Source organism: Erinaceus europaeus, chromosome 14, assembly GCF_950295315.1.
Source record: "Erinaceus europaeus chromosome 14, mEriEur2.1, whole genome shotgun sequence".
Classification (NCBI taxonomy): Eukaryota; Metazoa; Chordata; class Mammalia; order Eulipotyphla; family Erinaceidae; genus Erinaceus; species Erinaceus europaeus.
In genome coordinates, this window is record NC_080175.1 from 80,337,542 (window position 1) to 80,355,870 (window position 18,329).

The 18,329-nt window shown below is 41.0% G+C and overlaps 1 protein-coding gene across 2 annotated transcripts in view; it reads left to right on the forward strand.

Moving 5' to 3' along the window:
• MAP3K13 (mitogen-activated protein kinase kinase kinase 13) overlaps positions 1-18,329 on the forward strand; it is a 140,592-nt gene that overhangs the window by 74,035 nt on the left and 48,228 nt on the right. For both annotated transcript variants that reach the window (XM_007529804.3, XM_060172099.1), the window contains 2 exons: positions 524-1,092; positions 14,301-14,484. In XM_007529804.3, the coding sequence (XP_007529866.1) occupies positions 612-1,092; positions 14,301-14,484 (665 nt within the window). In that variant the 5' untranslated portion in view covers positions 524-611. The remainder of the gene's footprint in view (positions 1-523; positions 1,093-14,300; positions 14,485-18,329) is intronic.

An 18,329-nucleotide genomic window follows, 5' to 3' on the forward strand; every position in this document is an offset into this window, starting at 1 on the left:
TCTGCCCAGGATGCAACTTGGTGGATGAAAGGCAGTAAAATATAAAGTAGGACAAAATGTTTAATAAGCAAGAACTAAAAAGTAGGAGTAGAGCAAATGAGAATAGGGATCTTGGGATGAAAAGAAGTTAGGAAGTCTGTTTTAGATATGTTCCTAGGGGCCCATGACTTTAGTAATTTTTGCTTGAGCTTGGCAACTAGCACGTAGGTGAACTAAAAATACTGTCTGAGAAGATTCCCCCTATCTTTTTTTATATGTGTGTTCTTCTATATAAAAACAGTTAGACAATTTATACTGTGTATATTGTTCTAATGTGTTTTATATTAACAGACCACAAACATTGTCTCACGTTAGAAAAGTAATCACTTGGAACATGAGTTTTAGTTGCTGCATAGTATTCTATCATATACACCACTACTTAGCCAGTCACATCACTGCGATGTTTTTGTGGCTATGGACAGAAGTTTGGTAGTGTGGATGAGTAAAATGAGAGTGATCTTTCTTCCCCCTCCTGTTTCACCAGGTCTTGGAACCTGCCCGCCTATTGGAACTCCTCCCGTCTAGCCATCATCTGAGTGTCATCTCAGGCCCCTGGTCACACTCATGGCACCATGGCCAACCCTCGGGAGAACCTCAGCAGCTTCTCTTCCCCACACTTACCTTTGAATGAAACTAACACCTTCAGTGGACTACAGGATGACGTCTCACCCGTGGGGAGCCACCCTTCCCCCCAGCTCCATAAGGACCAACAGGAAAAGGGGATGATGCAAGCAGAACTAACTGAGAGCACCAGCAGCCCCATCACCACCACAGTGTTGACAAGCATAAGCGAGGATTCCAGGGACCAGTTTGAAAATAGCGTTCTGCAGCTCCGGGAGCAAGAGGAACTGGAGCTGCCCACGACTCAGGGGAACAGCAGTGCCGTGGATGGAGAGAACACGAGTGGGCCTGAAGACATCAAGATTCAGTTCAGCAGGTCAGGCAGTGGCAGTGGCAGTGGCGGGTTTCTTGAGGGACTCTTTGGATGCTTACGGCCCGTATGGAATATCATTGGGAAAGCATATTCCACCGACTACAAATTACAGCAGCAAGGTGAGTGAGCACTGGGCCTGGAAGGTGTTTCCTTTGTAAACCATTGTCAACCTTTAACGAAGTGATCTTTGACCTGTGGGTAAACTGAGGAACCAGCACCAGTTGAATACTCCCTACCAACTTCCTACACAATTTGTGAAAATAGATCCATATCTGCTGAGTCGGTTTTGGAGGAGTCCATCTTTTGTCACTGTCTGTTTTCGTGGCATCCAAATTAGAGCACATGTAAGTCAACAGGCAGTTTTGTGAGGAAGGGCTCCTGTTTCTGGTATCTCCTCACTGACAATGTCTCTCCTCATGCAGGTGTCTGTGTGTCAGTAGCATTTTAATCAAGCTACGCATGTATGATAGCTTATGAATACACCACAGTGGGTACATATGTAGCTTTTTTTTTTTTTTTGCCTCCAGGGTTATGGCAGGGGCTGCACTACAAGTCCACCGCTCCTGGCTGCCATTTTTTCTATTTGTTTTTGTTGTTGCTGTTGCTGCTGTTGTTGGATAGGACAGAGAGAGAGATTGGGGGGGGGGAGATGTAGATGAGGAGAGAAAGGTAGACACTTGCAGACCTGTTTCACCGCTTGTGAAGTAACCCTCACACACACAGGTGGGGAGCTGGGGGCTCAAACCAGGATCCTTGTGCTGGTCCCTGCACTTCATACTATGTGCCCATAACCTGGTGCACCACAGCCCAGCCCCCCATATGTAGCATTTTTAATGAAACACAGAGAGATGCATTGCTCTGCATTTGACAAGGCTCAAGCCGTGGCACCACCAATGGAGGACACTGGTGCTGTGATGTCTCTCTCCTTCTCTGTGTCTCTATCTGAATGAGAAAGTGGTCCAGATTGGTGCAGTGGTGCATGCACAACACCCAGGTTCATCTAACACACACACACACACACACACACACACACACACACACACTATCTAATGTATATAACATATATATAGTCATTTAAAACACACATGTTTGTGTATTTTATTTTTTATTATTTTCTATTATTGATTTAATAATGATCAACAAGATTGTGGGATAAGAAGGGTACAGTTCCATACAATTCCCATCACCAAGGTTTGGTATCCCATCCCCTCCACTGGAAGTTTCCCTATTCTTTATCACTCTAGGAATATGGACCAAAGATCTCTATGAGGTGCAGAAGGTAGGAAGTCTGGCTTCTGTTATTGCTTCTCTGATGGAAATGAGTGTTGGCCAGTCAATCCATACCCCCAGACTGTTTCCATCTTTCTCTAGGGGGTAGGGCTCTGAGGAGGGAGGGTTCCAGGACACACTGATGAGGTCATCTGCCCAGGGAATTTAGCTTGGTGTCATGGTAGCATCTGCAACCTGGTGGCTGAAAAGCATTAAGACATAAAGCAGAACAAATTGTTTAATAATCAGGAACCTGACCAGCTTCTGTCTGTATATTTTTGTTTTTTACACATGTAAAGCCCTGATTTCATTCTCTTGCACTATGTTGAGAAAAAAAAGGGATTAAATTAATTTAAATGAAATTAATTTTTATAGAGACAGAAAAGGAAGAGAAACGAAATGAAAGTTTACACAGGTAGAAAGTATGGTGGTCACTGAACTATTTCAAAAATAGACTGTGTGACAGGGTACCGAGTGACGGAAGATTGAAAAGCTGCTGTCAATAGTCAGCAAGATAGCTTATCTGGGAGGGCACCACTCTGCCATATATATACAACCCAGGCTTGAGCCCTGGCCCTAAGAGGAGTAGGAGAAGGCTTTGGTGCTGTGGTCTCTCTTTACATATACCCATTTCTATCTGAAAAAAAAATTAGCTCAGAGTGGTAAAGCCCAGTAGTGACCAATAAACAAATAGTAAAAACCTGCCTTCATTTGTAGTAAAAAGGAATTTTCTTACTGCCAAGGCACAAGAAGAACCACATTTTGAGAATGAAATATCTAGCCGATGTCGAGAAGCATTGTTATTTCTAGACCCACAGCTTCTTTGTTGCTGTTTGTTTATTGCAACTAGGGTTATCTCTGGGTCTTAGTACCTGCATGATGAATCCACCATTCCTGGTGGTCGTTTTTTCCCTCTTTTTTCTTTTTTTCTTCATTTTTCTTTGATAAGATAGAGAGAAATTGAAAGGGGAGGAAAAGATAGTGAGGGAGAAAGAGAGATATCTGTAGCACTGCCTTATTGCTCATGAAGTCCTCCTCCCCCCACAGGTGAAGACTGGGGGGCTTAAGCCCTGGTCTGTGGGCTATCCAGGTACACCACTGCCTGACACACCACAGAGTTTTTAAAATATTTATTTATGTGAAAGAGAGGGAGAACCAGAGCATCACTCTAGTACATGCGAGTTCAAGTAGGACTTGAACTTTACTATGAGCGAGATCCTGGGTTTGAGACACCTCCCCATCACCATATGGAAGCACCATACACAAGAGAAGCTTCTCAAGTAGTGAATCAGTGCTGCGACATCTCTCTTCTGTTTGTGTCTCTCTGTCTCTCCCTGTCTTTCACCCTCTATCTGAAAAGCAAATGAACAAAAGTCAGTCTATATGAGCAATGGAATTGTGCAGGCATGAAGCCCCAGTGAAACCTAGTGGGAGGGGCAAAAATATGGCAATGAGCACCTCTTGTATGTTTTGTAAGAGGAGCTTTTGGGCAAGGGAGACAGCATAATGGTTCTGCAAAAGGCTTTCATGCATGAGGCTCTGAGCTCCCAGGTGCAACCCCTAGCACCACCATCAGCCACCACTGAGCAGTGTTTTGGCCTCTCTCTATCTGTATCTTTTTCCCTCTATATCTCTCTTGCATTAAAAATAAGTTAATTAAGCTGAATAAGGGCAAGAGACTGGCATACTTTAACGACAACTCTTTAGTCACTATCAGGCCATTCCATCAGCTGGGGCCCTAATCGGGGAGTCCTGAAATTCCCAAACAGATTTGATGGGTCTAGACCTCGAATAAATCCCTCTCTCCATTTTTACCAGTCATTTCTATCAGGAACAACAAAATAGACCCCTTTGTGGGCCCCCATAGGACCTTACCCTCAACTTGAATCAACAATGGTAGAGAATGTTCCATCCTCTGAAGGGAAGGCTGGACAACATACTCTATGCTACACCTGATGAAGATGGGGCGATATTGGGACAGCATGGAATGTTCCTACTCATGACCACAGAATATGAGCTCAGATCTACAGGGATGCAGAGGTCACATAGGCTCCTAAGCTAATTATGGGCCCCAGATCACATCAAATCGATGGGGTTTATAGTCAACAATATTTATACTCCTTTCCCATATTAGGGAGCTACTCTCTTCCCTGATCCAGCTTTCTGGGTCCTTTTCCCAGCCATGACATCATCTTTTCAGACAATAACTTGGATCCACTGGCATATCAGATTTCAGGCTCAGGGGCAAAAAGAAAAAGAAAAAGAAAAAAAAAAACTAGTATAGCCACAGGCCTTTTGGAATTTGACTAAAATATGCCTACTAGCTATCTACAAAGTGGAGGACCCCCCCAACTCTTCATCTGCACTATTCCAGCCCTTAGGTCCATGATTGGTCAACAATTTGTTTGACTTTGTATATTAACTCTCTTGTCAATCACCAGGTTCCAGATGCTAGCATGATGCTGACCAGACTACCCTGGACAGACAACCCCACCAATGAGTCCTGGAGCTCCACTTTCCCAGAGCCCTTCCCCACTAGGGAAAGAGAAAGACAGGCTGGGAGTATGGGTCGACCTGTCAATGCCCATGTTCATTGGGGAAGCAATGACAGAAGCTAGACCTATAACCTTCTGCATCTCACAATGATCTTGGGTCCATACTCCCAGAGGGTTAAAGAATAGGAAAGCTATCAGGGGAGGGATGGGATACAGAGTTCTGGTGGTGGGAATTGTGTGAAACTGTACCCCTTTTATCCTATGGTTTTGACAATGTTTCCTTTTTATAAATAAACTATTTGAAAAAAAAGGTAAAATAATAAGTTAACTAAATATATGTGTTCTTTTTAATGCTTTGATTATTTATCTTTTGGAGCTTTATTATTTTTTAAATTGTCCTAAAGTTGTATTTAGTTGCCCTCCAATTAATATGTGACTCTCAGAAAGATTGTCTCAGGATTTAGTAAGAGGCCTGGTCAGCTTTGAGCTCACAGGGGTAGAGCGTCTGCCTGGCACTTCCTCTGGTGACAAGGTGTCCTGCTGTGGGCTAGAGGTGCCATGGACCATAAAAAAAAGATTTGATAGCCGAGAACTAAGTGTAGTTCCCCACCCCACACCCCTTGTCAGCTCTGGGGTCAGGGAGCTAATCTTTAATCCTGGATTACACTTAGCCATAAGTCAACACACATAACAGATGTGTCCCTATATTTGTTATCTATGAGGGAATTTCACTATAAAAATCTTTGATAATGTTTTCATCTCCCATTTATTATGTTGAAAGTGAAGCCCAAGCAGGTTAGTATGTGTCATTGAAGTTTATTTATTTATATTTTATTGCCAGATAGTGCCCAGTCTCAAGGCAAGTATTATCAGAGACATATGTGCATGAACAGAGCAAAAATTTTCCATTAAATTGGAGTAGGTATGGGGGCTAGGCAGTGATGCATCTGGTTAAGTACAAACATTACCATGTGCAAAGACTAGGGTTCAAGCCCCCACTCTCTACCTGCAAGAGGAATACTTCATGAGCAGTAAAGCAGGTCTGCATCTCTCTCCCTCTCTCTCTCTCTCTCTCTCTCTCTCTCTCTCTCTCTCTCTCTCTGTGTGCCTCTCTCAATTTCTCTCTGTCCTAATAAAAATTAAAAAGAAAGAAAAAAACATAAAGTGGGTAGGTGTGTGGCTTTTCCTTAGTCGTAAGGACCTTGGTGGATATTGGAATTATGATAGTAGTCATAGTGATGATTCAGAGAAGTGATGGACACTGAGGAAAAAGAGCAGATGGGACAGAAACACAAACAGCAAAAAGCCTGGGGTGAGCCCTGCAGGTGCATTGCCCGTTTCCATTATTATGAAGTTAGTTGTCTCATTTGTCAATTATCTGGGTCCCCAATTTTGTAAATTCTTACTGTTAACATTATTTTTTTTCTACTATCTTTTTTTTTGGTTGTTCCTTGGCTCCCTGGTAGATGCTGACAGAGGCACTGAAGTGAGACAAAGAGGAGTAAAGCACACCGATCAGTTTTACTTGTGTTATCAGTTCTAGTAAAAAAAAGAAAAAAATTTGATTGAAATACTACCTTTCCTTACACCTGGTGTTCTTTTTAAAAAATATTTATTTATTTATTTATTCCCTTTTGTTGCTCTTGTTGTTTTCTTGTTGTTATTGATGTCGTTGTTGGACAGGACAGAGAGAAATGGAGAGAGGAGGGGAAGACAGAGAGGGGGAGAGAAAGATAGATACCTGTAGACCTGCATCACCACTTGTGAAGAGACTCCCCTGCAGGTGGGAAGCCGGATGCTCGAACCGGGATCCTTATGCTGGTTCTTGTGCTTTGTGCCACCTGCGCTTAACCCACTGTGCTACCGCCGGGCTCCCACACCTGGTGTTCTTGAATGACCAGTCTTTCCCTTTTTATTTTCTGTGGGCAACTAAGACTTGACTGAACAACAGTTGAATGGTACAGGCATGGGCTGACAGAGAAAGGTTTTATCTTTTATTATACTATAGTTACCCTTTGGTATTCTAGTGTCAAATTTATTTATCATTTGTGCTTTAATAATTTACTTATCACTTTACAAAATACTAAGCAATAGCCATTATTAATAAAATGGAATAAGCTATAAACATTATAAAATGATATTAAAGAAAGAATTATCAAATTGCTTTGAAATTGCTAAATAACTATAGAAAAATACTAAATTTACAGGAATCTCCCCCCTCTATACAACAAAACTAACTCCAGATAGGTGTGTATGTTTAAATTTATTTTTCAGTGTCATCATTTAATTTGTTTTTGTTTTGGCAATGACAGGAATCAAGCCCAGGATCTCTGTAACTAAACTATATCCCCAGACCCTATTTTATTGTGTGTGTTTAATCTTTTTAATGTGATACCAGGGAATGCACTCAGGGCTATGAGCAGACCTGGGCTGAGTTGACTCCTTGATCTAATTTTTTTTTGCATTATCTTTATTTATTTACTGGATAGAGGCAGTCAGAAATTGAGAAGGGTGAGAGTGATAGAGAGGGAGAGAGAGACAGACACCTGCAGCACTGCTTCACCACTTGCAAAGCTTTCCCCCTGCAGATGGGGACCAGGGGCTTGAACCTGGGTCCTTGAGCACTATAAAATGTGTGCTCAACCAGGTGTGCTACCACCCAGCCTCCTATGACCTAATTTTTATTCAGTATTTTTGAGAGAGTGTTTGAGAGGGGAAGAGAGAGGAAGGAGAGAGAGAGAGGAGAAAGTGGTAGAGACACCATGGAGTTTCCTTGCTACTGTTCATGGTGTTCTCATGTGGTTCTAAGGATTGCACCTGGAGTCTCACATATGGTCAGGCCACACTGTTTTCTGAGCCATCTCCCAGTTCTTATTATATCATTATTTTATTGGTCTGCCATTGATTTACAAGACTGTGATTTTAGAAATATAGTTTATACCTTTCTTTTTAAAAAATTTTTAAAAAATATTTATTTTATTTATTCCCTTTTGTTGCCCTTGTTGTTTTATTGTTGTAGTTATTATTGTTGTTGTCGTTGTTGGATAGGACAGAGAGAAATGGAGAGAGGAGGGGAAGACAGAGAGGAGGAGAGAAAGATAGACACCTGCAGACCTGCTTCACCACCTGTGAAGCGACTCCCCTGCAGGTGGGGAGCCGGGGTTCGAACCAGGATCCTTATGCCGGTCCTTGTGCTTTGCGCCACCTGTGCTTAACCTGCTGCGCTACAGCCCGACTCCCAGTTTATACCTTTCTAAATATATGTTACCACACTGCATCTACCTCCAAAGTCCCAATATCTTTGTACTCCAGTCCTTTGCACCTGCTCAACCCATCCAACCCCCTCCACCCTACTTTCACAGTTCCACTTCTGACGTCAGAATCCAAAGGTTTGTCTTCCTTTGCCTTTAAAAAAATTTTTTTTAATTTCTATATTGGATAGAGACAGTCAGAAATTGAGAGGGAAGGGAGGGATAGAGAGGGTGAGAGACAGAGAGGCACACCTGCAGCCCTGCTTCACCACTTGTGAAGCTTTCCCCCTGCAGTTGGGGACTGGGGGCTCCAACCTGGGTCCTTGCGCACTGTAACATGTGTGCTCAACCAGGTGCGCCACCACCTCGCCCCTTCCTTTGCTTCTTTTTTAATTCCACATATGAATGGAATAACCTGGTATTTGTCTTCATCCTTCTAACTTTTCTTTAACCTGGCCTCTAATTCCATCCATGTCACTGTAAATGGCAAGGTTTCACCTTTCCTTACATCTAAGTTGCTTCCCATTATGGCTATATACCATCTACTTTATTCAGTCATTTGCCATTGACAACTTGGGCTGTTCCATAGCTTGGTATTTGTAAAAAGAGTAACAGTGACCATAGGAGTGCGCATTTCTCTTCAGATCTTTGTCTTGTGTTCTTCAGAGTAACAACTTAAACTTCTAAAAGAAAAAGAAAATTCAGTTACTCTTAGGAGAATTATTAGTTAGTTGAAGAAATTGCAAAGAAACCATTTACCTCTATGTTAGGCAGCTATAAAAATATTTATAAAATAATAAAACTGAAAGAAAAGGCTCTTGTGTAGACAGTCTCTTTATGCTTATTTTTTAAATTCTCTTTATTTCTTTATCAGAGAAACAGAGCACCAGGGCCAGGGTGGCACATCTGGTAGAGCACACATATCAACAATGCACAAAGACCCAGCTTAATTCCCCAGTCCCCACATGCAGGGGAGAAGCTTTGTAAGTGGTGAAGCAGGGCTGCAGGTATCTCTCTTTCTCTTTCTCTTTCCCTCTCTACCTCCCCCTTCCCACTCAATTTCTCTCTGTCTCTAGCCAAAGTAAATAAATTATATTAAAAAAAGAGCACCTTCAGTTTTTTTAATTATCTTTTAAAATATTTATTTTCCCTTTTGTTCCCCTTGTTTTTATTGTTGTTGTAGTTATTATTGTTGTTGATGTTGTCGTTGTTGGATAGGACAGAGAGAAATGGAGAGAGGAGGGGAAGACAGATGGGGGAGAGAAAGATAGACACCTGCAGACTGGATAGGACAGAGTGAAATGGAGAGAGGAGGGGAAGACTGAGAGGGGGAGAGAAAGATAGACACCTGCAGACCTGCTTCACCGCCTGTGAAGCGACTCCCCTGCAGGTGAAGAGCCGGAGGCTCGAACCTGTGTCCTTCTGCCCATCCTTGCACTTTGCGCCATGTCTGCTTAACCTGCGCTACCGCCTGACTCCCCTTAGCTTTTTAACCTAATGATTGAGTATCACAAAAAATTCTTTTTTTCATAAAATATTCTTAAAAAAAAAAAAAGAAAAAGCTGAGCAAGTTGTGGTATATATATACAATGGAATATCACTCAGATATTAAAAATGGTGATTTCACCATTTTCAGCCCATCTTGGATGGAGCTTGAAGGAATCATGCTAAGTGAGATAAGTCAGAAACAGAAAGATGAATATGGGATTAGCTCACTCATAGGCAGAAGTTGCAAGATTTGAAGAGAAAACACTAAGCAGAACTTGGACTGGAGCTAGTGTATTGCACCAAAGTAAAAGACTCTAGGGTGGGGGAGGTGGGGGTTCAGGTCCTGGAACAGGATGTCAGAGGACCTAGTGGAAGTTGTATTGTTATGTGGAAAACTGGGAAATGTTATGTATGTACAAACTATTGTATTTATTGTCAACTGTAAAACATTATTCCCCAATAAAGAAATTTTAAAAATATGTTGAATCTAAATTAGCAAACACAGAGATGGAAGAACTTAAATAAGAAAAATGATATGAGAAAACAGTAAGCAATGACTAAGTGTATAATTAAAACTGTAGATAGACCTGTCAATGTCCATGTTCAGTGGAGAAGCAATTACAGAAGCCAGACCTCCCACCTTCTGCACCCCATTGAGATCTTTGGTTCATACTCCCTAAGGTATAAAGAACAGGGAACCTTCCAATGGAGGGGATGGGATACCAAACTCTGGTGATAAGAATTGTATGGAATTGTACCCTTCTTTTTTTATTGGGGAATTAATATTTTACATTTGACAGTAAATACAGTAGTTTGTACATGCATAACATTTCCCAGTTTTCCATAAAACAGTACACCCCCCACCAGGTCCTCTGTCATCCTTTTTGGACCTGTATTCTCCCCACCCCCACTCCCACCCCAGAGTCTTTTGCTTAGGTGCAATACATTTTTTAAAAATTTCTTTATTGGGGAATTAATGTTTTATATTCGACAGTAAATAGAATAGTTTGTACATGCGTACCAGAATTGTACCATTCTTATCCCACAATCTTATTGATCATTATTAAATCACTAATGAAAAAAAAGTTGAAAAATAAGAAAACACAAAGCAGAAGTTGGACTGGATTTGGTGTACTGCACCAAAGTAAAAGACTCTGGTGTGGTTGAGGGAAGATTCAGGTCCTGGAACATGGTGGCAGAGGAGGACCTCGAGGGGATTGAATTGTTATGTGGAAAATAGAAATCTTACACATGTACAAACTACTGTATTTTACTGTTGACTGTAAGTCATTAATACCCAATAAAGAAAAAAAACCCTCTAGATACATGGAGAATATACAGTATGTGAGAAAAGTAGAAAAATGATACATCATGTACTTTTACATAACTGCATATGCATATGAGCAAAAAGAAGGGAAGCTTAATATAGGATTCCCCCCCATCCCGGTATTTCCTACTTTGTCTAGTATTTAACAGTAGAGATTGAATAAGTGGAAAAAATATACCCTATAGGATTGTAGTCAAGTTTGCAATTTAGTATTTCCTTTCAAATGTTACTGGATAGCATGTATTCCTTTGGTAATTTTGTTTGCAAGCTATTTGCATTTTGGAGAAACTTGCTTTTTACATGACATCTATTCAATTTCAATGGAGCAGAAACCTGTAATTCTGTTTCTTACTAGAATGAAACATATGCCCAATGCTATAAACTGCCCATACTATGCTATTGTGTGCTCTATATAGCTATAGTTTTGAGGCCCTGCTCACAGGATTAGAATGAGAAGCCACATTTTGTTAACAATTTATGGAATGTCTTTTCCTCTTAAGGTAGGGAAAACTAGAGAAGAGGAACTTCTCTTTTAAATACTGATGAACCTTGTTCTTCCCCACAGTAGAGAGTGAACTGATCTGCTTTCAAGACCAGAACATCTTCAAAGCTAACTCAGTGCTACCCTGTTAAGTGCTCTGAAACAGTGGCCTTTTAGTGATCAGTGATCTACTGAGATGTCTCATAACCTTTATGTTGTCATCATCCTTCTCACTTTATGTGCTCTTAGCTCTTTGATGTTCCTTTCTTAAGAGTGCCATGAGAATGCATTAGTTAAGGGAGGAGGAGGCATGGAGAAGGATCAATGGATTCATTTTTTCTTAAATTTTTTTTTCTTTTTTTGCCTCTAGGGTTACCGCTGGGGCTCGGTGTCTGTACTACAAATCCACTACTCCTGGAGGCCATTCTTCCCATTTTTGTTGCCCTTGTTGTTATTGTTATTGTTGTTATCACTGTTGTTGTTGGATAGGACAGAAAGAAGTTGAGAGAGGAGGGGAAGACAGAGAGGGGGAGAGAAAGATAGACACCTGCAGACCTGCTTCACCTCTTGTAAAGTGACCCACCATGCAAGTGGGGAGCCGGGGGCTCAAATAGGGATCCTTATGTCTGTCTCTGCACGCAGCACCATGTGCACTTAACCCACTACCACCTAACCCCCTCTTTTAAACTTTTAAACTTTCTAGTTCAGTGCTCAGGGATGAGTTCAGGGCCTCATATATACACAACACTGCTGTACCATCTCCTGGGATCAACTTTTTCATTTTTTTTTTTTTTTTATTGAGAAAAGGCAGTGGAGAGAAAGAGAGAAGAGTGCTGGGGAGATAGCACTGTGGTTATGCAACAGACTTCCATGCCTCCAAAGGCTCAATCCCAGCACCAACATAAGCCAGAGCTGAACAGTGCTCTGATGAGAGAGAGAGAGAGAGAGAGAGAAAACACCACCACTTCACCGGCCATGGAGCCCTTCCTCTGAAGTGTAAGTAGTGGTCTCAAGTGACACAGAGGCTCAAATCCAGGACCGCATGTCTGGTACAGCTCGTGCTCTCAGCCCCCCCTACTGCCATGTCTCTATTTCTCTCTTTCTTTCAAGTTTTAAGGTACACATTGATTGGCTTAAATTGTTGAGTTGTTTAAATAGCATATTATTCATTATAAAAGTAACATAATTACTGTTAAAAATAATGCAGAAAGGAGACAAGAACATAATACAAGTTAGCAATAATATCAGCACTTTAAAATGACCCTTATTAAAGTTCTGGTGCAGAAAAACTTGAACATGAAAAAAGAGAGAAACTTAAAGAGACAACATCTAAATGAGTAAGCATGTGGTGACTAATGTGGCTAATAGCCTCTCAGTGACTCCAGGAGAGGCGCTGTGGTCAAGGGAGAAAGTGCTTCGCCTGCAATCAGCTGAGTCTGGAATTCTGGACTCTGCTCTGCCACTTACCAGCTATGTGACCTTGGGTATATTACTTCACCAGCTAATGCCTTTGCTTTCTCATCTCAGTTTAACCCTAAAAAGACCAGACTGGTAAGATTGTGGTAAGGATTAAATGCATGAGCTATGTAAAGCACTGTGCCAGTGTCTGGCTTTTAGCAGGTAATTTAATAAAAGGCAAACACTAATGTAAGGTTTATGTAATGAGTGTTTATTATTATATAATTAGGCCCTTTGGAGAGCTTTGCTGACAGTTCATCCAGTAAAAATTCATTGAGCTTCTACACTCAACTTTCAAAGAGGAATTAAAAACACTTATAACAGGTACTGGGGTGGGAATGGTGGTGTTGAGACGAGTGAGTAGATTGAATCAGCAAGCTTAGTGTTTGTTTGGAAGAGGGTATATGAGAGAACTTCTTTGATCTGATTGATTTCACTGGTTAGAAACAAATGCAGGGACCGGGTGGTGGCACACTTGGTTGAGTACACACATTACCATGCACAAAGACCCGGGGTTCGAGCCCCTACTCCCCACTTGGAGGGAGAACCCCTCATGAGTGGCAAAGCAGGTTTGCAGGTGTCTATCTTTCTTTTTTAAAAGATATATATTTTTTATTTATTAATGAGAGGGATAAGAGAAGAGAGGGAAAGAACCAGACATCACTCTGGTACACGTGCTACCGGGGATTGAACTCGGCAACTCATACTTGAGAGTCCGACACTTTAGCTACTTGGTGCTGCCTCCTGGACCACGAAGCACTTAGCTTTCTCCTTCTCTGTCTATGCCCCCTCTGTTTCTCTGTGATCTTGCAAAGAAAAAAACATAAAAACAAACAAACAGCAACAACAACAACAATAAAACACTGGGAGCAGTATATTTGTAGCGCCAGCACTGAGCCCCAGCAAGGACCTGGTGGCAATAAAAAAAAAAATGCATGCAAAGATCTTTTTAAAATTCTTTTTCTTTATTGGGGGATTATGGTTTACAGACAACAATAAAATACAGTAGTTGGTATATGTGTAACACTTCAGTTTTCCACGTAACAATCGAACTGCCCTCTCCAGGTCCTCCTCTGCCATCGTGTTCCAGGACCTGAAACCCCCACCCTCCCCCACCCCAGAGTCTTTGACTTTGGTGCAATTCGCCAACTCCAGTCCAAGTTCTGCTTTGTGTTTTCCCTTCTGTTCTTATTTTTCAACTTTTTTCTGTGAGTGGGATCATCCCATATTTATCCTTCTCTTTCTGACTTGTCTCACTTCATATGATTCTTTCAGGCTCCATCCAGGATGAGGTAAAGAAGGTGAATTCACCATTTTTAATAGCTGAGTAGTATTCCATTGTGTATATAGACCACAACTTACTCAGCCACTCATCTGTTGTAAATATCTTATCTCTAAAGTCAAATCCCATGGAAAGGTTCTACCTTTTAGTGAGTTGCCAGGTAGGAGACAAAGGGTAGAGATGGTCTGGAGTGATGACAAAGTTGGTACCTTCCGGATGGCCTTGGAGAGAGGTCCCTGAATTCTGAAACCTCTTGTTTCTCCTTTGTCTGCCTAGATACTTGGGAAGTGCCATTTGAGGAGATCTCAGAGCTGCAGTGGCTGGGTAGTGGAGCCCAAGGAGCTGTCTTCCTGGGCAAGTTCCGAGCAGAGGAGGTGGCCATCAAGAAAGTGAGAGAACAGAATGAGACGGATATCAAGCATTTGAGGAAGCTGAAGCACCCTAACATCATTGCTTTCAAGTAGGTCAAGACTTTTTCCCCCTAAGAAATAGAGATTTTTTTCCCTTTCCCTTAATACCAGCACATAAAATATTGCTTGGAGAGCCTTATAAGGAATGATTTGTAGGGGACTAGGAAATAACTCGCCCAGTAAAACACACACTTCATCATGCCAGAGGATCCAGGTTTAAGCCCCTGGCCTCATGCAGGAGGACCATGAGGAGGGAAAGCTTCACAAGTAGTAGTGTCTCTCTTTTTCTCTGCCTTTTTCTCCCTCTCTGTTTCTCACCTTCTATAGAAAAAAGGAAATAGAATCCTCCAGGAACAGTAGAATTGTGTAGGTATGAATCCCCAGAAAATCCCTTATAAAAAAGTATCATATATAAATATATGTATTATATATAATAACATGCATACATAATAAAATGAATATTATATATAAGTATATATATGTATACACTGTAGAGTTATCATTGTGCTGGGTGCTCTGGGTGGGAACCAAAAGATCTATTATATTTGAATCCAATTTTAATGGACATTAAAATCTAGCATTTCTTTCTGTCAGAGCATGCACTGCTTGGAAAGGATGTACATGGAACAGAGGGGAAGTTGAATTCTCACCAGCTGCTTAGATGGAACTAATGAATCAATTTTATTTACTAACAGGAAGACAAAGTTCACTCTGAGATAACCTGAATATCCTGTTAAAGTTAAAAAATAAATAAATAAAGCTGCAACTGAGTTGACCAGAGAGTAGTGTATGTATGTGTGTGTGCACGCGCGCGCTATGTGTGTGTGTTTACTAATTTCAAAGACTGTCTGCCTCTTTGTAAATATAAACCTATACTAGCTGGTACTTTCAGAGTATTTCTCCCTGCTTCAGGTTTTGCTGGATCCTTTTTCAAGTAATGCCAAACACTGAGTTTTCTAAAATCTAATTATAGTAGAGTTCGTGATGATAGTTATATTCATTTCACAAAGCAGTTGCTCTGAAGAGTGTGTGAGTATGTCATTGTAGTTGAGAGCATATTTCCATATGAATAGATATACTAAGCAAAAGGGAAAGAATTAAAGGTAAGATTTTAGACGCCACCAAACTTGGTAGTACTGAGCTCTCAGTATGTGTCATTTGTTTTATCTATATCTTTCCTGAGTTCCCTCTCTTGTCATCTTTTAAATTTTGCCCTAGGATTAGCAAAGGGATGGAATGGTTGAGTGAGTGACTTTAGAAAAGAAAACTAAAAAACACAAAAGGTTTCCTCTAGGTGAGATGAAAGTTTAGAAACTAGAACTTCTGGGAGTTGGCGGTAGCGCAGCGGGTGAAGTGCAAGGATTAGCGTAAGGATGCCAGTTCGAGCCCTCGGCTCCCCACCTGCAGGGGAGTCGCTTTACAGTTGGTGAAGCAGGTCTGCAGGTGTCTCTCTTTCTCTCCCCCTCTCTGTCTTCCCCATCTTTCTCCATTTCTGTCTGTCCTATCCAACAACGACAGCAATAACAACAACAATAAAACAAGGGCAGCAAAAGGGAAAGTAAATAATAAAAAGAAAGGAAACTAGAACTTCTTGGCATAACATATATTTTATTATTTATTTTTTATAACATATAAATATATTTAAGATTTATTATACCAAGCCCCAGCGATAACCCTGGAGGCAAAAAAAATTATTATACCAGAATATTTAGATTCTAGGAAATAATATAACCATGAAGCTACAGCTATAACTGGAATAACTACAACCCCCCCCCTTCCCTCAAGAGGAACCTCTTCCAGTTCCTAGGAATGATACTTTCTTTAAAACTCTCATAAAGCTAAACATAATGTGATAATTTTTTAAAACTGGAAGTACATCTCCAAAAGAAAGGAATAGAAACTGGATATGTGTTGGGAACCCTGTATTGCTGAGACCAGAAGGAATTATGGGACATGAGCATAATGCATAATGATGATGCATGTGGCTGATGACAGCCTGATGGCAGACGTAGGTAAACTCACAAGGAATTGTGGGAGTGAGAGACTGTTTAAGCAAGCATCGGCAGGAATCTGCCCTTTTGAACTTTCTCCTCTTCTTCACTCCCTCCTGGTTGTCTCCATCTTCTCCTGAGATCCTGCAGTTTTTCCTCCATGAAGCTGGAAACTGGTGAATTAAGTTAAAAAGACTCATTGCTCCTGCCACATTTCTAGCTAGCTTTTTTCTTCTGATTATTTTCCCATTGTGGTTTTTATTTACCAAAAAAAAAAAAAACCCTGCATTTTAATAAACCCCTAGCGAAAGCCCCACAGATAAGGGGCATCAAGATGGCTCCCCTGGCTTATGTGACTGCTTTGCCATGTGAGGAAGCTTCTGTGCTCTGATGCCTTTCCCTCTCTCTGGCATTCTGAAAAAGTTGGCCTGGAGTGGTGTCTGTCTATAACAATAATCAATCAAGCAATCCTGGACTTAAGTTTTATAGGGTGGGTTAAAATAAATACTAAAGAATTTTAACCCCCAAACAAGGCCCCTTAAGCAAGGAAAAGATGTGTGAAAATCTGAGTATCAACTGGGATACTCAGATTCATTTCCAATACTTGGATCCATTTCCTTGTAGAGGGAATATCCATGCAGAAGAGATGAGAGAGAGCTCCACTTTCTGTACAGATTCTACCTTAGTTTTCCTCATATGGTCAGTAAGATGTGAGGTTTAAACAAATGCTCTCGGGGACTGATTATAATCTCTCCAGTGATTATACATTCAAATTACAAGAGGTTTATTTTTAACCAGACTGCCTGAGATTCACTTCTTTGCTTCATTTTACTTTAATGAGCATATGCTACACCATTTACTTAACTAAACATTGAGGCTTATACTACAGTTAAGACACTGGGTTTGAGACACAGACTTGTTTATAAATTAGTGTGACTTGATGTGAACTATGCTGACTCTCAGGTAAGAGGGCTTCCCAGCAGGGGATTCTGGGTAACTAAAGGTAGAAATCTGTCCTAAGAGGATGAGTGTGAGAAGCTTTATTTTTCCTCCCTACTCTTTTGCCTCTTCCCCTTGCCTTGCAGTTTTTTCTCTGCCTCATTTTCCTGACTCTCCACCTGCATATACAGTTTTCAGCATTTTGACAAGTATTGCCATGCTTGTACCCAATACTTCAGACTAAAGATGCTTGAATAGGCTTTACCTCCACATGGAAAACAATAGTGAATCTGTATCCCTGGCCATTACACCATGCTCTTGAGGCATTGTGCAGTGTTATGTTTGCAGCCATCTGTGCCATGTGTTGCTTGGCCAATGAATCATTCAGAACCGTCTGGAAGATATGAAAGCAGATTAGAATTTAGTACATTTCTCTAAATGCTGATTTCTCTGCTTACAGCTTGGTAAGAGTTGGTAAGAGCCACATACAGAAGGGCAAGTCCAAGAAAAGAATGCTGTTTTTTTTCCTTGCAATTTTTAAGCCATCTTTTAAGAAAACCCAACCTGACTATTCCTATTGGAATTGAGTGCCAAGGAGGAAGAAAAGGTAGCAATTAGAAGTGATTATAGAGCTGCTATTTATAGCTACTAAGAAGCCTTGTCATAGCACAGGGCTGATGAGATGATCGCTTCGCATTCCTCAGTTAAGAAAGATGAAGAGTACAGAGCATCTCTCTGTTAGAACTGCTCTGCCCATGTTTGTGTGAAGAGTTAAAACAGTTGAAGAGAATGTTGAGTAGTTTCAAGCAAATATTTATTTTGACCATCTTAAGCGCACCACATTATTCCTGCTTGATTCTTTATTTCTCTGTAATGAGAGTTAAATAGTAGTCGTGTCTGTGTACTCTGCTGAGGTTTCCTAAACTTCAGGTAAAAGAAAGTGGGAAAAAGCTTTTGTTTCCATT